The 21831-nt window shown below is 45.0% G+C and overlaps 1 protein-coding gene across 3 annotated transcripts in view; it reads right to left on the bottom strand.

The window, feature by feature from the left end:
* The window catches only part of idua (alpha-L-iduronidase), a 538596-nt gene that overhangs the window by 224706 nt on the left and 292059 nt on the right, over window positions 1-21831 (bottom strand). For all 3 annotated transcript variants that reach the window (XM_070871632.1, XM_070871633.1, XM_070871634.1), the window contains 2 exons: window positions 15973-16068; window positions 14706-14908 (listed from right to left, as the gene is read on the bottom strand). In XM_070871632.1, the coding sequence (XP_070727733.1) occupies window positions 14706-14908; window positions 15973-16068 (299 nt within the window). The remainder of the gene's footprint in view (window positions 1-14705; window positions 14909-15972; window positions 16069-21831) is intronic.

Here is a 21831-nt window from a genome sequence, read left to right as displayed (position 1 = left end):
ATGCTAAAATCCATTATTAAGGAAATGGTAACATTTAAAAATCATTTTTTGATTTTATGAAAGTGAAATCGTGTTCAACAAATTTATTAGAGTTTTTTCAGGATGTAACTAGCAGGGTAAAGGGGAACTAGTAGAATCATTGGGCCCAAGTTTCCACACGATAAAAAACGGCGCCGGAAAAAAAACGCGCAATTCTGGAGCGCCCTGCAGCTCCTTGTCTGTTTGGCGCGACGCCCAGGGGGGCGGAGCCTACACTCGCGCCGATTTTGTAAGTGGGAGGGGGCGGGTACCATTTAAATTAGTTTTTTTCATACCGGCAACGCTGCGCATGCGCGTTGGAGCGTTCGCGCATGCGCAGTGTGAAGGAAACATTGGCACTCGCCCATTTTTGTAGTTCTTTGTAGCTGTTTAGATTTTGAACATTTTTTAATAAAAATACATTGCCATCAGCACATCAGCACTGAGAAGGCTGCAGGAAGCCTCAGAAAGTAGAGGCAGCCGTTTCCCGACGACCTCCCCCTTTTGCCGTCGGGAAATGGCTCCTCAATTTCTGAGGCTTCCTGCAGCCTTCTGTCTCCTTCCCTCCCTCCCTCCCGCCGTCTGGAACGGCTTCCTCCCCCCCCCCCCCCCCCGCTGCGTTCGGTCGGTCGGTTGGGGCCCTCCCGCCCGCTCGCTCGCTCGCCGTCTGAAACAGCTCCCTCCCCCCCTGCGTTCGGTCGCTCGCCCGCCGTCTGGAACGGCTCCCCCCCCCGCGTTCGGTCGCTCGCCCGCCGTCTGGAACGGCTCCCACCCCACCCTGCGTTCGGTCGATTGGGTCCCTCCCCGTCGTCTGGAACGGCTTCCCTGCATTCGGTTGGTCGGTTCCCTCCCTCCCTCCCGCCCGCCGTCTGGAACGGCTCCGCCCCCCCCCCCCCCCCCCCACCTGCGTTCGGTCGGTTGGGTCCCTCCCCGCTGTCTGGAACGGCTTCCCTGCGTTCGGTCGGTCGGTCGGTTCCCTCCCTCCCTCCCTCCCTCCCGCCCGCTGTCTGGAACGGCTTCCTTCCCCCCCCCCCCCCCGCGTTCGGTCGGTTCCCTCCCTCCCTCCCGCCTTCGGGAACGGCTACCTCGTTTTGTGAGGCTTGCTGCAGAATTCTCCCTGGCTGAAGCACTTTCACACAGGTAGGAAGATGGTTTATTTAATCTTTTCTTTGCTTATAAATTTTTATTCAGGTTGGATTTATTTGTATAATATTTGTATAAGTATAAATAAGGATTTATTGTAGAATTTAATTACTTCCCTTCCCCCCTCCCTCCCCCCCCACCTCGTTCTGGACGCCTAATTTGTAACCTGCGCCTGATTTTTTAATGTGTAGAACAGGTTTTTTCAGTTCTACAAAAATCTTCACTGGCTCCATTCTACTTTAGTTTGGAGTACGTTTTCACTGTGGAAACTTTCAAATCAGGCGTCAGTGGCCGGACACACCCCCTTTTGAAGAAAAAATTCTGTTCCAAAGTAGAACTGTTCTACCTGACTAGAATTGCAGAAAGAAAAATGTGGAGAATTGCGATTTCTAAGATAGTCCGTTCTCCACCAGTTGCTCCTAAAAATCAGGCGCAAATCACGTGGAAACTTGGGCCCATAGAATGGTTACAGCATGGAAGGTCATTAGGCCTGTCGAGCCCATGCCTACTCTCCTCGACCCACTCCCCTGCCCTTTCCCCGTAGCCCTGCAATTTTTTCTCCTTTCTCCATTTTGAAAGAAATGGGCTAATCACCTTAAATCTGTGTCCTCTGGTTCTTGACCCTTCTGCCAATGGATAAGGATAAGGGGTAAGCCATTTAGGACCGAGATGAGGAGAAACTTCTTCACCCAGAGAATGGTGAACCTGTGGAATTCTCTACCGCAGAAAGTTGTTGAGGCCAATTCACTAAATATATTCAAAAAGGAGTTAAATGTAGTCCTTACTACTAGGGGGATCAAGGGGTATGGCAAGAAAGCAGGAATGGGGTACTCAAGTTGCATGTTCAGCCATGAACTCATTGAATGGCGGTGCAGGCTCGAAGGGCCGAATGGCCTACTCCTGCACCTATTTTCTATGTTTCTATGTTTCTCTCTATCTACTCTATCCAGACCCCTCATAATTTTGAACACCGCTATCAAATCTCTCAATCTTCTCTGCTCCACAGAGAAAAACCCTAGCTTCTCCAGTCTATCAATGTAACTGAAGTCCCTCATCCCTGGAATCATTCTCGTAAATCTTTTCTGCACCTTCTCCATGGCTTTCACATCCTTCCTAAAGTTGGGGCTGAACCAGTGTTTTATACAGGATCATCATCATTTCCACACTTTTGTACTCTTTATCTCTAGATCCCGTATGCCTTTTAAACTGCTTTCTCAACCTGCCCTGTCACCTTCAACACTTTGTGCACACCTACCCCCAGGTCCCTCTTTTTGTGCACCCTTTTAGGACTGTGCCATTTAGTTTACATGTCTTCTGCTCATTCTTTCTACCAAAATGTATCACTTCACACTTTTGCGTTAAATTTCACTGCCATGTGCCACCCATTACACCAGCTTTCCTCCTCACTGTTTTGTTTCATCTGAAAATGTTGAAATTGTGCCTTGAACACCCATGTCCAACTCATTAATATATATCAAGAAAAGCATTGGTCCGAGAACCAACACTACAAAGCTAGTTGGGAATGTGAGGCAGACACAAAGGGATATACACAGGTTAAGTGAGTGGGCAATCAGGTGGCAGGTTTACTGATTGCAGTAATTACAGAGGAGTTTCCCTGCTGCCTGCCACAGGGAAAGTCATCGTAAGATTTCTCCTCAATCGTCATCTCCCAGTGGCTGAGGTACTCCTCCCAGAGTCGCAATGCGGATTCCTCCCACTAAGGGGAACAATGGACATGAGCTACACCGCGCATCAAATTCAAGAGAAATGCAGGTAGCAGCACCAACCCCTGTACATGGCCTTCTTTGACCTCACAACCTGTCAAACGTGAGGGATTATGGAGTGTCCTCTTCAAATTCGGCTGCCCTCAAAAGTTTGTCACCATCCTCCGTCTGCTCCACGATGACATGGAAGCCGTGATCCTGACCAACGGATCCACCACAGACCCAATACATGTACGGAACGGGGTCAAGCAAGGCTGTGTCATCGCACCAATGCTCTTCTTCTTTGCTGCAATGTTCCATCTCACCCTCAATAAGCTCCCCACTGGAGTGGAGCTAATCTACAGTACAAATGGGAAATTGTTCAAATTCCATTGTGTCCAGTCCAGATCCAAGGTCGTCCCATCCTCTGTCACTGAATTACAGTATGCAGATGACGCTTGCATTTGCGCACACTCGGAGGTTGAACTCCACACCATCGCCAACACCTTCACCGAAGGCCTTACATTAACCATCTGTAAGACAAACTTGCCCCCTCCACACAATACTGCCCCCCGATTATCAAAATCCATGACAGGGCCTTGGACAACGCGGGCCATTTTCCATACCTCGGAGCCTACTGTCAACAAGGGCAGACGTCAATGACGAAGTCCAACACTGCCGTCAATGTGCCAGTGCAGCCTTCAGTCGCCTGAGAAAGTGTGTTTGAAGACTAGGACCTCAAACCTGGCACCAAGCTCATGGTCTACAGAACAGTAGTGATACCCGCCCTCTTGAGGAAAGGTTGAGTAGGTTGGGCCTCTACTCACTGGAATTCAGAAGAATGAGAGATGATCTTATCGAAATGTATAAGATTATGAGGGGGCTTGACAAGGTGGATGCAGAGAGGATGTTTCCACTGATGGGGGAGACTAGAACTAGAGAGCATGATTTTAGAATAAGGGGTCACCCATTTAAAACTGAGATGAGGAGAAATTTCTTCTCTCAGAGGGTTGTAAATCTGTGGAATTCACTGCCTCAGAGAGCTATGGAAGCTGGGACATTAAATAAATTTAAGACAGAAATAGACAGTTTCTTAAACGATAAAGGGATAAGGGGTTATGGGGAGTGGGCAGAGAAGTGGAACTGAGTCCATGATCAGATCAGCCATGATCTTATTGAATGGCGGAGCAAGCTTGAGGGGCCGAATGGCCTACTCCTGTTCCTATTTCTTATGTTCTTATGCTCTTATATGCTTCAGAGACACGGACTATGTCCAGCAGACACCTCAAAGCACCGGAGAAGTACCACCAACGCTGCCTCCGCAAGATCCTGCAAATCCATTGGCAGGATATGTACACCAATGATAGTGTTCTCGCTCAGGCCAACATCCCCAGTATCGAAGTATTGACTACACTCGATCAGCTCCGATGGACGGGCCACATTGCCCGATACTAGACTCTGAAAACAAACACTCTACTCAAAGCTCTGACACGGCAAGCAAGTCCCAGGTGGGCAGAGGAAACGCTTCGAGGACTATTTACAACTCAACTATTTACAATCTATATTAATGACTTGGATGAAGGGACCGAGTGTAATGTAGCCAAGTCTGCTGATGATACAAAGATGGGTGGGAAAGTAAATTGTGAGGAGGATACAAAAAATCTGCAAAAGAATATAGACAGGCAAAAGTGAGTGGACAAAAATTTGGCAGATGGTGTATAATGTGGGAAAATTCGCAGAAATAATAGAAAAGCAAATTATAATTTAAATGGAGAAAAATTGCAAAGTGCTGCAGTACAGAGAGACCGAGGGGTCCTTGTACATGAAACACAAAAAGTTAGTATGCAGGTACAGCAAGTAATCAGGAAGGCAAATGGAATATTGGCCTTTATTGCAAGGGGGATAGAGTATAAAAGCAGAGAAGTCCTGCTACAACTGTACAGGGTATTGGTGAGGCCACACCTGGAGTACTGCATACAGTTTTGGTCTCCGTATTTAAGGAAGGATATACTTGCATTGGAGGCTGTTCAGAGAAGGTTCACTAGGTTGATTCTGGAGATGAGGGGGTTGACTTATGAAGATAGGTTGAGTAGGTTGGGCCTATACACATTGGAGTTCAGAAGAATGAGAGGTGATCTTATTGAAACTTATAAGATAATGAGGGGGCTGGACAAAGTGGATGCAGAGAGGATATTTCCACTCATAGGGAAAACTAAAACTAGGAGACATAGTCTCAGAATAAAGGGCCGCCCAGTTAAAATTGAGATGAGGAGAAATTTCTTCTCTCAGAGGGTTGTAAATCTGTGGAATTCTCTGCTCCAGAGAGCTGTGGAGGCTGGGTCATTGAATATATTTAAGGCGGAGATAGACAGATTTGTGAGCGATAAGGGAGTAAAGGGTTATGGGGAACAGGCAGGGGAGTCCATGATTTGATCAGCCATGATCTTATTGGCTGGCGGAGCAGGCTCAAGAGGTGAAATGGCCTACTCCTGCTCCTATTTCTTATGTTCTTATGTTAAAATGTAGTATTAAAAAGTATAAACAAGGTGCACAGAGGACTGGGAAAGACTGTTAAGAGTTAAAAATAAAACAGCATTGGTGGGATCAAAGAAAATACAAAAAGATAGGTTTGGAGTGCAAGTGTATAAATGCACGATGTGTGGTTAATAAGGATGGTGAGTTGCAAGCACAAATAGGCACTGGGAATACGATGTAGTGGAGATAACTGAGACCTGGCTCAAAAAAATTGAGGATTGGATTCCTCAGTACAAGGTATTCAGTAAAGATAGGGAAGGGAAAAAAAGGGGTCGCATTTTTGATTAAGGAAAATATTACAATGCTAGAAGGAGATAATATATTTGGTTAGAGTTAAGAAACAATAAAGGAGCCACTATCATAGAATCTTACAGCACAGATAGAGGCCATTTGCCCCATCATGTTGTGTGCCAGTGCCGACTATGCTACTTGATGTATTTTATTGGCCATCAAATTAACAGTAATGAAGAAAATAATGGTACTGAAGAGTGACAAATCCCCAGGACCAGGCGGTTTTCATCCCAGGGCTTAAAGGAAGTATATGAGAACATTGCAGATGTCCTAACTATAATCTTCCCAAGTTCTCTCGATTCCGGAACCATTCCTTTAGCTTGAAAAATTGGATTTATCACTCCGCTATTTAAGAAAAGTAAGAGAGGGAATCCAGGGAATTATAGACCGGTTAACCTAACTTCTGTTGCTCGCAAATGGAGTTACTAAACACCTTGAACATTTTCTGCTGACCAGAGAGAGCCAGCGGGGATTTGTAATGCCTGGCGAACTTGATTGAATTTTTCGAAGATGTGACGAAAGTAGTGAACAGGGGAATGTCTATGGATGTTATTAGCTTAGCTAAAGTTGAAGCTCATGCAATTGAGGACAAATTATTGACCTGGTTAGGAGATTGGCTGAGCGGCAGCAGACAGAGAGTAGGGATAATGGGCAGGTACTTTAATTGGCAGGATGTGACTAGTGGCATGCCACTGCGTTGGGGCCTCAACTATTCACTGTATTTATTAATGACTTAGATGATGGGATACAGAGCCACATATTCAAGTTTGCCGATGACACAAAGATAGGTGGCATCATAAGTAATGTAGCTGGAAGCATGAAATTACAAAAAAATATTAATAAATTAAGCGTATGGGCAAAACTGGCAAATGGATTTCAAGATAAGCAAGTGTGAGGTCATCCACTTTGAACCTAAAAAGGATAGATCAGAGTATTTTCTAAATGGTGAAAAGCTAGAAGCAGTGGAGATCCAAAGAGACTTAGGGATCCATGCACATAGATCCTTAAAATGTTGTGGACAGGTACAAAAAATAATCAAAAAGACTAATGGAATGCTGGCCTTTATATCTAGGGGGCTAGAATACAAGGGGTTAGAATCATATTGCAAGTATATAAAGCCCTGGTTGGACCACACCTGGAATACTGTGTTCCATTCTAAGCTGCACACCTTAGGAAGGATATATTTGGCCTTGGAGAGAATGCAGCGTAGATTTACTAGAATGATTACATAGGATATCGAGCACAGAAACAGACCATTCAGCCCAACCAGTCCATGCTGGCATTTATGCTCCTTTTGAGCCTGCTCCCAACTTTCTTCATCTAACTCTATGTAGGATTACATGATACAATGATTACCTGGACTCGAAGCGTTAAATTACAAGGAGAGATTTAGGATTGCATTTCCTGAAATTTAGAAGATTGATCAAAGTTTTCAAAGAGAGGAACTATTTCCGCTGGTTGGGAAATTCAGGACTAGCGGACACAGCCTAATAATTAGAGTCAGGTTTTTCAGGAGTGAAGTTACGAAACACTTCTATATGCAAATGGTGGTAGCAGTTTGGAACTCTCTTCTGCAAACGGCAGTTCACGGTGCATCAATTGTTAATTTTAAATCTGAAATTGATAGATTTCTGTTAATCAAAGATATTAAGGTATATGGGGCAAAGGCAGGTATATGGAGTTGGGTCACAGATCAGCCAGGATCTCATTCAATGGGTGAATAGGCTCGCAAGGTTAAATGTCCTCGGAAGAAGGAGAGACAATGTATGCTAAATGGTACATTTTTAAAGGGAGTGCAAGAAGAGGGTGTTTGTGCACAAATCTTTGCAGGTGGCAGGACACGTTAACAAAGCAGTTAATAAAGCATATAGAATCCTGGACTTTAGAAATCGAGGCATAGAGCACAAAAGCCAGGAAGTTATGCAAAACCTATATAAAACGCTAGTTCAGCCCCAGCTGGAGTATTGTGTCCAATTCTGGGCACCACACTTTAGGAAGGACATGAAGAATTTGGAGAGAGTAGAAAAGAGATTTACTAAAATGGCTCGAGTGATGAGGGATTACAGTTACGTGAATAGACTAGGGAAGCTGGAATTGTTCTCACAAGAACACAAGAAATAGGAGCAGGAGTAGGCCATTTGAACCCTCAAGCCTGCTCCGCCATTTAATAAGATCATGGCTGATCTGATCATGGACTCAGTTCCACTTCCCTGCCCGCTCCCCATAACCCTTTACTCCCTTATCGCTCAAAAATTTGCCTATCTCCGCCTTAAATATATTCAATGTCCCAGCCTCCACAGCTCTCTGGAGCAGAGAATTCCACAGATTTACAATCCTCTGAGAGAAGAAATCCCTCCTCATCTCAGTTGTAAATGGGCGGTCCCTTATTCTGAAACTATGTCCCTTAGTTTTAGTTTCCCCCTATGTAAGAATAAAAGTGTTTATTAATGATTAAAATTGATTCTGTGTATGTATAAATGTTAAAAGTGTAGGTTATACGGAAAGGCCTGTTTGTGTTGAAACAAAATGAAATCCCATAGTTTGCCAGCATGGGCTGAGTTTTGAAAGAAACAAAATGGCAGCCCACAGAGCTGCCGCATGGGTTTTGTGTATTGGAAAGCCATTTAAATTAATCACGAGATGGTTGAGCCAGGCCAGACAGCCACATGTGTGAGGCGAGCCAATAAGGAACTGCCCTGGAACCAAGGTCCAATCGTGAGGCTTTCGGAGAGACAATGCCTTTGAAAGGTTTAAAGAACTCAGCAAAATACTTTTCTCATTCTCCTGAACCAGCCCGCCAAAGGGAAGTAACGTATGTCACTCTTCAGTATAATCTCATTGTGTCTGTTGTAACTAAGGTGCATGTGCATGTGTGTGTGTTTTTTTAATTAACTGTTCTAATTGTTTTAGAAGAATTGTCTCACTGTCAAATTTAATGCCAGAGATTTAGAAATCTTACACCTATGAGTGGAAATATACTCTCTGCATCCAACTTGTCCAGCCCTCTCATTATCTTATATGTTTCGATAAGATCACCTCTCATTCTTCTGAACTCCAATGAGTATAGACCCAACTTACTCAACAATCTCCTTAGAGCAGAGAAGACTGAGTAGATTTGACAGAGGTGTTTAAAATCATGAAGGGTTTAGATAGAGTCAATAAGAAGAAATGATTTCCAATGGCTGACGGTTCGATAACCAGAGGGCTTAAGGTGATTTGGAGAAGTACCAGAGGTGACATAAGGAAAAACACAATGGGCCCAAGTTTCCACATGATTTGCGCCTGATTTTTAGGAGCAACTGGTGGAGAATGGACTATCTTAGAAATCGCAATTCTCCACATTTTTCTTTCTGCAGTTCTAGTCAGGTAGAACAGTTCTACTTTGGAACAGAATTTTTTCTTCAAAAGGGGGCGTGTCCGGCCACTGACGCCTAATTTCAAAGTTTCCACAGTGAAAACGTACTCCAAACTAAAGTAGAATGGAGCAAGTGAAGATTTTTGTTGAACTGAAAAAACCTGTTCTACACATTAAAAAATCAGGCGCAGGTTACAAATTAGGCATCCAGAACGAGGTGGGGGGGGGGGGGGGGAGGGGAAGGGAACTCATTAAATTCTACAATAAATCCTTATTTATACTTCTACAAATATTATACAAATAAATCCAACCTGAATAAACATTTATAAGCAAAGAAAAGATTAAATAAACCATCTTCCTACCTGTGTGAAAGTGCTTCAGGCACGGAGAATGGTGCAGTCAGCCTGAGACGCCCGTTCTTCCCGCGGGGGGGGGGGGGGGGAGGGGAGAGGAGGCGCCCGTTCTTTCCCGCGGGGGGGGGGGGGGGGGGGGAGGCGCACGTTCTGCCCGCGGGGGGGGGGGGAGGAGGGGAAGGAGACAGCGGTTTGTTGCCGCGGAGGGTGGGGAGGGGAAGGAGACAGTGAGAAGGCTGCAAGTGCTGATGTGCTGATGGCAATGTGCTTTTATTAAAAAAAATTTCAAAAATTAAACAGCTACAAAGAACTACAAAAATGGCCGAGTGCCAATGTTTTTTTCGCACTGAGCATGCGCGAACGCTCCAACGCGCACGCACAGCGTTGCCGGCAGGAAAAAAACTAATTTAAATAGTACCCGCCCCCTCCCACTTACAAAATCGGCGCGAGTGTAGGCTCCGCCCCCCTGGGCACCGCGCCAAACAGACAAGGAGCTGCAAAGCGCTTGAGAATAGCGCGTTTTTTTTCTGGCGCCGTTTTAGGCGCGAAAAACGGGCGCCCGTTTTTTATCCTGTGGAAACTTGGGCCCATTGAGTGGTTAAGATTTGGAATTCACTGCTTGATAGTGCAGGGCTGTGTAATCGCGTGGTCTAAAAAAATTAAAATACAGCTTACTGGGAACATAAATACATTTTTCCCTACCTGACCACCACTGCCTTTAATTAGCGCTCCCCAAGCGACCAGCTGAGGTGATAACGCCACCTGCAGCTACCGTTGTTGACACCCGGAGATGCTGCAGGGGGCGGAAGCAAATATTGCATTCGGAGCGGTAACGGGACGCTGCACACCGGATGACATCACGATCGCCGGGGCGCAAGAGTGTGAGGCGGTAGGTGTTACCGCCAGCGCAAAATCGCCAGGGAAGATTGTGGGCATCGGTAAGTCCTTCACGCACATTACCACCCACCAGAGGCGCTAACCAGGTCAATTTCTCCCCCAAATAATTTAAAAGATATCACATTATTAGTTCTTGAATAAGTGACAGCAGTGTTTTTATGGTTGCCATTCACTTGCTCTACAATCCATCCCAGATAATTCAGTCATTTTTTTGTTCTCTACATATTTGAATGATCCAGACATTCAAATTAAGCAATTGCATTAATATGGTTCAATAGACCCTTTAAGTGCAATTTGCAATATCCAGTTATTCAAATTAAACAATTTGGAATGAATATTGCAGAAGCATTTTTTGAAGTGGCTTCATAATATTGCTGAAGGCTCCTGGTGCTGTGTGAACAGACCCATTATTTTTGCAGGATGAATTCCACAGCATTGGAATTATATATAAACAATGGTGCATACACACGTTGTAAAGTTGAGGTCCAGGACTTTGTTGATGGCCAGCATGCCTCCTGTAGTAGCTAGCGATGATCCATATGAGCCAGCAAGTTGTTAAACCGCACTACCATTTTGCATAGACTCGCTGACCGACTCAGTTGGATAATAGCCAGAACAGACAGTCATCTCTGCGTCCAGCAGCAGTGTGTTTTTCATATGCAGATTGCTTGTTCTGTCTCATTTTATAACATTAAATGTGTCGTTTAGGCAACTGGTCATTATGAAGAATCTGTGATTGAATCATGTCACCATGATTACATGCGATCAAAGCTTCTCAATTAACAGGTTAAAACATAAAAAAGTCCCAATATTCATAAGAACATAAGAAATAGGAGCAGGAGTAGGACATTTGGCCCCTTGAGCCTGCTCCGTCATTCAATATCATGGCTGATCTGATCATGGACTCAGCTCAACTTCCCTGCCCACTCCCCATAATCCTTGACTCCCTTATTGCTCAAAAATCTGTCTATCTCCGCCTTAAATATATTCAATGACCCAGCCTCCACAGCTCTCTGGGGCAGAGAATTCCATAGATTTACAACCCTCTGAGAGAAGAAATTTCTCCTCATCTCAGTTTTAAATGGGCGGCCCCTTATTCTAAGCCTATGGGCTCAATTTTCCCCAAGCCCATTTTCTCACATATTGGCAGAGTTACACCAGGTTTTCTAGGCCAGAAATGCGGCAGAAATATTTTGCCAAAGTTTCCCCGATCTATAATTTGAATTTTGCGCCGCGCAGCGTGTCCAGTCGCCTCGGGGGGTGGAGCCTGCCGTCTGCGCCAAAAAACAATGCCGTATCTTCTGTGCATGCGCAGGAAAAAAAGTTAAGTTTTTTATGTCGATCCAATGGACGCGCATGCTCAGTACAGCTCAAATTTGGCAATCGGCCATTTTTAAAGAGCCAGTTCTGTGTGTGTGTGTGTGTGTGTGTGTGAGAGCATTGGAAAAATCATAGCTGGATGCAACGCAGAGCAAGGACCAAGAATTTCTTACTGGAAGAAGTGGAGGCACTAGTTACTGTGATTGAGAACAGATGGCAGGAGCTGGATACCAGTAAAGATCACATAAAAGTTCCCAAAAAGAAATGAAGAAACGTTGGAACCAAATTGCAAAAGATTACTGCACAGTGGTGAACACCACGAGATCTGGAAGCCAGTGTAAACAGAAATGGCAGGACCTTGGTCAAGTAGTTACTGTAAGTAATATTTTCATTTATTCAATGCAATTGTAAATGTGACCAGCTGTATATGTCCCACCAAGAAGAAAGACACCCTCTCTAAAAAGTTATATTTTCATCTTTGCAGAGGAAAGTGGCACACAACAAAAGGGAAAGAACTCGAACAGGAGGAACCTGGCAAATCTGCACCCACTGACACCTTTGGAAGAGAGTCGCTGCTTTGATGGGTCCTGCCTGGAAAAAAGCAATCAGTACTGCACAAGCTGGGCCCATACTCGAGGGAGAGGGTAAGTCCTGCAAATTCATCGTGTAACCCTTCAAATCAACCTGCTGCCTGGCCTGCGATGTGTGAGCCTACTCATGCCACCCATCCTGCCCCCTTCTCTGCTGCTAACTATTTGACTGTTCTGTTATATTTTGCAGAACTTGAGGCCAACCCTGACAATGCAGAAGAAGATTCAGACGAGGATGAGCCTGAAGAGGAGAACATCTTCCAATCCCACCCTCCAGACCAAGAACATGGGAGGGAGGGGGAGCTGGATGAAGTTGTACTGAATATGGAGGAGGTGCCACTCATGGAGGTGCCAGCCCCTTCCATGACCAGTGGTTTGAGTGTTGGTGGGACATTCCATGGTTTCTCACCTTCCAAAGTTGCAGGTCCCAGTGGTGTGGTGTGAGCCACACCCATGGGGAGGAGGGGAAGGAGAGCTCGACCGTGCTCTCCTGAGATTCAGGATGCACCAGATGTGATTCAGATGATGTCATTGAGTGCGGAGAGCATTGACCTTACCTGATCACTCCTGGACACCATCAGTGGGGTGAGGAATGAGGTAGCGGGACTGTCAGGAGAAGTAACAACACTCTCACGAGAAATGGGAATGATATCCAGGACCATCAGTAAGGGAATAGTGGCCATGAGGGAGGGAATGTCAGAGGTAGTGCAAACCACGTCACTGGCCATGAGGGAGGGAACGTCAGAGGTAGTGCAAACCATGTCACTGGCCATTAGGGAGGGAATGTTGCAGGCCACTGAGACACTGTCAGGGTGCATGAGGGACGGCATGTTGGAGTTAGCTGCTGTAATAAGGGAACACCCATTGACAGAATCAACTGCCACTCCCACTGCAATCCCCAGACCAGCCTCTGAAGAGCCCAAAGCCGGGCCCTCCAACTTGCCGCCTGGGCACTCCAACTTGCTGCCTGACGCTGACACTATCCCCCCCTCCATCAAGAGGTGCGCAGTACCCGAGATGTTAGAAGGAATAAGCTTGCTATCAAGCCCAGAAACACTGCGCCACCGCCTGTGGGCAGGGGTGGAGGAGTATCCAAGACCAAGCGCAGTGGGCAGGCTTAGAATAAGGGGGATGAGAGATGGGTGCAGCCTTTCTTTGCTGCTGTTGTTGTTATTATTATTGTTACTGTTGTAACTGTTCTCAAATTAAAAGTTTTTTTGTAAATTATGTAAATTTACAAGTTTATAAGTACCTTAAAGTTTTTAAGTGATCTTAAAGAGTGATCTTAAAGTGAAGTTTGATACAAGAATAATTTTATTAAAGTTAAGTTATTGTAAACTTTTGAATAAAATATATTTTACATTAAAAATGAACTATGTTCCATTAACACAACACAACATTATGGAACAGTTCCAAACAGTAAACATGTCCATGTGGAATAGTTGTCGCTGAGCCCTCAGCATTTCCTCTGTCCCCCCCACCCCCTTGAGTCTCGTGACCTCTCTCTCTCTCCCCCTCCACAGGCTACAAGCCGTAAAGTCGGCTCTCTCTCTCCCTCCCCTTCCCCGGACTACAAGCCGTTAGGTCAGCTATCTCTCCCTCCTCTCCTCTCTCCCTCCCCACCTCCCCCCCACGGCTTGTTTTGTAGCCGAGCCTCGAGCTACTGTGTCTGGACGCGAGGCCGATTCTGCCGGCCAAACCTACAACCCTCCAGGCCTTCCTCAAGACGTTTGCTTCTGGCATGTGAGTGAGTAAAAAAAAGAGAAAACTTGTGAAATCCAACAAATTTACATTTCCACGTTGATAGATAAAAAAAAGTTGAACTTTATTATTGATTTCGACAGTGTTCTTGACTCCCTCCAAAATCTTAGATTTAAAAACAATGGCATCTTTCAGCACAGATTTGTGAATGTGCGTGGTTTTCTTAACTCACCAGAAGGTTTTTCGTGAGTGGCCAGATACGTAATAGAATAAAATGTTGGCCAAACTGCAAACAATTGAAAAAAGCAGCGCAGACATGACGTAAAAAAAACTGACCTAGAAAAATCATAACTAAGTCAATTACACCAGCGCAGATCGCAGAGGGAAAGTTTGAAAAAAATAAATACGCCAAAAATTTGACTCAATACGCCAAAAAAAGCAGCCTACTCCAAAAAAACCAGCCTACTCCAAAAAAACCAGCCTACTCCAAAATAACGGCACAAATCACTGGGGAAAATTAAGCCACTATGTCCCCTGGTTTTAGTTTCCCCTATGAGTGGAAATATCCTCTCTGCAGCCACCTTGTGAGCCCCCTCATTATCTTATTATTTCAATTATTTGAACTTTTTAAATTATTTGTTCCAATCTCTTATAGAAACTTTTAAGGCCAAACAAGAGAATTAACCAGGTACAAGCTTAATTGTAAACAAGTTTTTTTTTGAAAAAGCAGTCTAAAAATAAAATAATTTTCAAACAGGTTCTCATTCCTGTGACTTGAAAATAATTCAGTCTGACTCACCTTCTTGTGTAAAGCAATATAATTCAGTCGTATTCCAATCTCCCCCGTAAAGAAGTTAATCCCATTGTAGCAGTGATTTAGCAAGCCCCAACAGATAGGCGAGTGTGGGGGAGGATGGCACGAATCTCCAGGACCACCTAGTTGAAGTAGTGTGCTAGCATCTTTCAGACCTTCTGAACAGGCATCATAATAGTTTTGGAATCCTAAAATCAGATAAGTCATTAATCTTATCCTTTTGTGCAAAGACTGCAATTTATCAAGTCTCTTTTCCTTCAAATCTATCAATATACAAATCCAATTAAAAGATTTTTAAGGCCAGAAATTTTAGTTGGCAATATTAGTGAAAGCTAAGCATGCTCTTAATACATTCCTCTATTCATTTTCTTAAATGAGACATTAATCTGTTTATTTTAAACAGGTACACACCCTTGTTAAAATAGCAAACAGCAATGTCATAATTACACATTTGTCTGCTAGTAATTCTAGCAGTGGCCTCTAGACTATTGTTATTCTAAATTTTTCTCAGTTTCTTGAAAAATTAAACTGACTTTTTTAAAGCAAATTTATGATGAAAAATGGTTGTTGATGTCTCCATGAATCTGCTTGTGGCAAACAGTATAGGGGAAAAATTGGGCGCAGCGCTGCTAAATACCACTAAATTCCACGGCTTCGCTGGCGATGATGACGTCATCACCGTGTGCAGTGGCCCATTTTCACCCTGGAGCAAAAATTAGGGAGCGCCCCCTGAAGCTGCACTGGGCGATGACAGCGACAGCTACAGGGCGTGCGTACCGGGCTGTAGAACACTTGAAGGGGAGGTGGCGTGCGCAAAATAAAATCGGCCGACTTACATTGCGTCGTGGAACACGGGGTCCATGCTGCGATCTGGCAATTTTTCTAGTCCGTGATGTGAAAACAGAATTGGGATCAGTTATGATGCCCTGACAGTCAAACAGCCTGCTATGACTCACTGTCATGGCTCACACATGAAAAAGAGACACTTGGGTAAAGTATCAGTGGGCTACAGTCCACAAATGACAGTACTGTGAAGAGTCAATGCTTTCTGAATAAATCTTCAAAAAGAACTCTAGTGATAATCCAAAGTGGGACAATTGCCAAAAGGAAAATCTAGCCTAAAGTTTACTTCCACATTAAACTCAAGTTTATGAATGTTGCATTTTGTACAGTACTGTGCAGCCCCAAGTTGATTCAGTGGTGCATTTACGACAATTGTTATATATTCTTACTACTTGCATAATAAACTCACCTTGAACTGTAATTGTTAGATTATCAAAATCATGATTATCTGGTTCATTCCATGTTTCAAAGTTCCATTTTGACACATATGCCACACCATACATATCTATAAACAAATGGAAATTTTTTGTAAGCAGTAAACTAAGTATAACGTTCTTATCTTTGCAAATATTACTACTGTTGTATTACTAAATTAATGACTTACATTTTGATAAGGATGATAAGATTAGATAATTAAGAGACTAGTAATATAAAATCTTCAAAAATAAATCTAGTGATAATCCAAAGTGGGGCAACTGCCAAAAGGCTAAAGTTTACCTCCACACTAAACTCAGTTTATGAATGTTGCATTATGAAGGTATCCTTCAATACAAAATTTACATAAATCAATATGGATCTAAATTCATCTATAAATATATAGCAACTTGCACTTTCATGCACCTTTAACAAAACAAAATGTCACAAGGCAGTTTACAAGAGGAAATCAGACCTAACAGAGTTGGGAGAAAAATTACGGAGGTACTGAAAGCATAGTTGAAGCAGTAGGTTTCAAGCAGGCTTTTGAAGGTGGGAGATTTGAAAAAGAATCCTAGAGTGCAGCGGTATGGAGGAGGCTGCAAGAGATGGTGGCAAGAGATCACGAAAGGCAGGGATTTTGATATCAGTGCACTAGAGCAGATGCATCCAAGCTTTTGTTTTTGTTGGCTGAATAGCTGCATATTAATAAGTCTTGGGAGCCACATGTAGGGCTGGAATCTCCCCTGTACAGGGCCTTAGTGAGACCACACCTGGAATATTGTGTACGGTTTTGGTCTCCTAATCTGAGGAAGGATGTTCTTGCTATTGAGGGAGTGCAGCGAAGGTTCACCAGACTGAGTCCCGGGATGGCAGGAGTGACTTATGAAGAGAGAATGGATCAACTGGGCCTTTATTCACTGGAGTTTAGAAGGATGAGAGGGGATCTCATAGAAACATACAAGATTCTGACGGGACTGGACAGGTTAGACGCGGGAAGAATGTTCCCAATGTTGGGGAAGTCCAGAACTAGGGGACATAGTCTTAGGATAAGGGGTCGGCCATTTAGGACTGAGATGAGGAGAAACTTCTTCACTCAGAGAGTTGTTAACCTGTGGAATTCCCTGCCGCAGAGAGTTGTTGATGCCAGTTCATTGGATATATGCAAGAGGGAGTTAGATATGGCCCTTACGGCTAAGGGGAATCAAGGGGTATGGAGAGAAAGCAGGAAAGGGGTACTGAGGGAATGATCAGCCATGATCTTATTGAATGGCGGTGCAGGCTCGAAGGGCCGAATGGCCTTCTCCAGCACCTATTTTCTATGTTTCTGTTTCTATGAATTTCTGCCCATTTTGGAATGGATTTGGGAAGTAAAACAAAGTAAAATAGCTTCTTAAAGGCTACTGCCTCAATATTGTTACTAAAAAACTGCCAGAATTATGTCCCCCCCCAAAAAACTTTCCAGTTCCCTTTAAAACCCATTGGTACTCAATCCGCCTGCTGTATGTAAATGCCTTAATTACTACCCTTTAACTGGCTGCAGTCTTTTGCACCATAATTGAATTTCCCGCTTTCCTCACAGCAGTAAATCTATTTGCAGCAATAATACGATTCCAAACTTGCCTTAAATAGCAAATGAGGGGCCCAAGAGGAAATTGCAGCGGGTGAGTGGCAAATTCACGTGGGTGGGTGGTTTTCCCACTCCGCCGCTAATCTACCAATGGGAGGAGAATTCATCCCTTAGGGCTAGAAATGAATTGGAGCACAGGAATGGGTGGTAAAATTAGAAAAGCTGGAGAATTAGCGCCAGGCGCTAATGCTTTTAATTAATTTTATTACCAATATTTCTTCACTACTTTCCTCCCTCTGCACCGAACGACTTCTCATCCTCTGTGATTTCAACCTCCATCTCAATTCATCGTGCTCTCTCTCCTCTCAGTTCACTAGCCTCCTGTCCTCCCTTAATCTCTCCCTCCATGTAAACTCCCCAACCCATATTCACGGCCAACCCCTCGACCTTGCCATCTCTCGTGGCCTCGCTACTCCCATCGAGTCAATCGCAGATAAGGCCATCTCTGACCACTTCCTCATATGGCTTTCCACCCACATCCCCCTTCCCTCCTCCCCCGCAACACTACCTCCTTCTGTGTCCGCCCTGGAAAAAACTCTCTTCTGACTCTCTTACAACTGCACTTAAGAACTCCCAACTGTCCAGCCTTTGGCCCTCCATTCACCATCTCTGCAGCTACCGATCTGCTCAATCACACCCTCACCACCACCTTTGATGCTCTAGTCTCTCTCATCCTGGCCATTCCCCCTGGTGCAGTCCTGATCTTCGCTCCCTCAAGGGATGTAGACTTGAATGGATATGGTGGACAACTAGTTTAGCCATTCACCACCAGATCTGGCTGGGCCACGTAAAGCACTATCGGGTCCTGCTCTCATCTGACAAAATCACTCACTATTCCAGAATGCAAAAATAAGCCCCGTCTTCTGTTCTCCACTGCTAACCATCTTTTTAAACCCTTTCCCCAGTCTTCACCCTCACCTCTGACAATAAGTGTGAGGAGCTCTTGGACCTTTTTGTCTCTAAGATTGAGACCATCCGTTCAGCTGCCTCTTCCCCTTCCCTTCCTTCCCCTAGCCCACCAGGCCAAACTTCCTCTAAGGAAGCCCGCTGCCCTAGCCTTGACCTCACATCTTTCTCCAGTTTCTCTCTGATCTCCCCTCATGACCATTCTGAGCTCATCCTGTCCATGAGACCCACTTCCTGCTCCCTTGGCCCTATTCCCACAAAATCGCCCAACTTCCTTTTCTGGCTCACATGTTAGCTGACATTGTTAACAGTTCGCTCTCCTCAGGTACTGTTCCCCCTCTCCCTCAAATCTGCTGTCATCACCCCCTCCTCAAAAAACCAACCCTCAATCCCTCCATCCTTGCAAACTACCGCCCCATCTCCAACCTCCCTTTCCTCTCCAAAGTCCTTGAACATGTTGTCGCCTCCCAAATCCGTGCCCATCTTTTCCACAATTCCATGTTTGATTCCCTCCACTATGGTTTCCGCGCCTGTCACAGTACCAAAACGGCTCTTATCAAAGTCACAAATGACATCCTTTGTGCCTGTGACAAAGGCAAACTATCCTCCTTATCCTTCTTGATTTGTCTGCAGCCTCTCCACCGTTGTCTAGCTGGGTGGGACTGTACTCGCCTGGTTCCATTCTTATCGATCTAATCGTAGCCAGAATATCACTTGCAACGGCTTCCCTTCCCGCATCGTTACCTCTGGTGTCCCCCAAGGATCTATCCTTGGCCCTCTCCTATATCTTATCTACATGTTGCCCTTTGGCAACATCATCCGGAAACACATCAGCTCTACCTCACTACCAATTCTCTCAACTCCTCCACGGTCTTTAAATTGTCAGACTGCCAGTTCTGGATGAGCAGAGATTTTCTCCAATTGAATATTGGGAAGACCAAAGCCATTGTTTTCGGTCCCCCACCACAAACTCCATTCCCTAGCCACTGACTCCAACCTTCTCCCCAATTTCTGTCTGAGGCTGAACCACACTGTTCAGAACCTTGGTGTCATATTTGACTCTGAAATGAGCTTTCGGCCACATATCCACAGCACAACTAAGACCACCTATTTCCAGCTCTGTAACATCGTCCGTCTCTGCCCTTGCCTCAGCTCATCCGCTGCTGAAGCCCTCATCCATGCCTTTGTTACCTGTAGTCTTGACTATTCCAATGCATTCCTGGCTGGCTTCCCACATTCTACCTTATGTAAACTAGAGGTGATCCAAAATTCAGCTGCCCATGTCCTAACTCGCACCAAGTCCCGCTCACCATAACCCCTGTACTCGCTGACCTACATTGGCTTCCAGTTAAGCAATGCCTCAATTTCAAAATTCTTATCCTTATTTTCAAATCGCTCCATGGCTTCTCCCCTCCCTATATCTGTAATCACCACCAGCCCCACAACCCCCCACCCCGCCCCGAGATGTCTGTGCTCCTCTAATACTGCCCTCCTGAGCATCCCTGATTATAATCGCTCAACCATTGGTCGCCGTGCCTTCTGTTGCCTCGGCCTCAAGCTCTGGAACTCCCTGCCCAAACCTCTCCGCCTCTCTACCTCTCTTTCCTCCTTCAAGCATTTTTGTCACCTGCACTAATTTCTACTTATGAAACTTGGTGTCAAATTTTAATTGCATAATACTCCTGTGACGCGCCTTGGGACGTTTCACTATGTTAAAGGCGATATATAAATACAAATTGTTGTTGTTGTTGTTGAGACTGAAACTAAAACTAAGTCCAGAACCATACCCTCTCTTGTTGGGCTTGCTATGTACTGGCTAAAAAAAGTTCTCCTGAATGCATTTTAAGAATTCTGCTCCCTCTATACCTTTCACACTAATTCTAGCCCAGTTAATATTAGGGTAGTTGAAATCCCCTACTATTACTGCCTATTGTTTTTGCACTTATCAGAAATTTGCCGACATATTTGTTCTTCTATCTCCCTCTGTTTGGGGGTTTATAGTACACTCTCAGCCTCTCTAACTGTAATGTATCTGTGGTTTGAAGACCTTAGTCCTTGCTATTTCTCTATTTCTCCAGCTGTCACTTTTTCAAAAGCTTGGACGGATTTACTATTTAGTTTCAGGCAGTTTTGAATGTAAAATTCAGTAAAATGGGGCAGCAATGGCTACTGCCTCCACAATGCTCCAGAATCACCCTGCGAAAATAGCACAATTTAACACACTCCAATATGTTTTCCTGCCACATTGTGTCAAGTGGGCATGGCTCACCACCTACCCCAAGTTCTGTCCCAAATCCAACCCAAACTATTTTGTATAAGCTGCTGGGCTGTATTCCAGAGGCAGAAATCGCATAGGCAAGGCCATTTTCTTTGCTAAACATGAAGGTTGGTTCTATGTTGCTTGCATATCGATATTAGTTGTTGTGCTCTGGAGTGTCTGCAGAAAGTACAGTTTTTAACTGGGTACTGGTAGTTTTCCCAATGGTAATCTCTTTATTTATGTTATAAAGAAGAAGATGAGAATATGGAAGAGACTATACTGGATGCTTTAAGTGTGAGGCATCATAGAAAGTATCACTTTCCTACACACAGATATCCTACTCACCAGGATTTACAGACCAAGAGGGGCTGAAATTGCCCCTTTCGATAAGTCTCTGGCCACTTGAAAGCAGCAGCGACGGGTTGCGGAATGGCCAACGTTCGCGGCATTGCCCTCATGGGTTTTTGCGGTATATCCCCGCCCCCGCTCCCCCCACTTCTGCCCTGCTGTTGCAGATGTTAACGACGTCATCAGAGCGTGCACCGCCACGGACCCACGCGGAAGGTAAATTCACCTCAGATAGTCTTCCGGCTGCCTGTCGGTGCCAATGACAAGATTTTTGCTCAAGACTGCGAGTGTGTTGCGTGTAGCAGCATTCTTGTCGGCGAGATTTTGTCAGACTTTTCTAAACATTGCAAGTTGTCTTGCTGACAGCAGGATTGAGTGACAGTGGGCCAGGCTCTGGAATCTCTACAACAGAGAACCATGATTACAGAGAAGAATTAAATGGGGTCAGTGCTGCCAGCAGAACGCCTCCTGCACATTGTGCGTGGCAAGGAGGCACGCAGGAGAAGGTAGCGCCGGCTCCAACAGCTGGAGAGGCAGCGGGCAAGGGACGCAGCACACATGGCTGAGGAACATGCAGAAGGCCATGGAGATGGCGACAGAGCTGAACCCAGAGAGGTGCCCCAGGAAGGAGCTCAGGAAGGGCCTGCCCTCACAAGGAGGGTCAGGTACACTGCCCCCTTCACACAACATAGTGGGCCAGATGGACAGGA

The sequence above is a fragment of the Pristiophorus japonicus genome, chromosome 2 (assembly GCF_044704955.1).
Source record: "Pristiophorus japonicus isolate sPriJap1 chromosome 2, sPriJap1.hap1, whole genome shotgun sequence".
NCBI lineage: Eukaryota > Metazoa > Chordata > Chondrichthyes > Pristiophoridae > Pristiophorus > Pristiophorus japonicus.
Note: the sequence above shows the minus strand (reverse complement) of the source record. Positions and strands in the feature narration are given on the sequence as shown.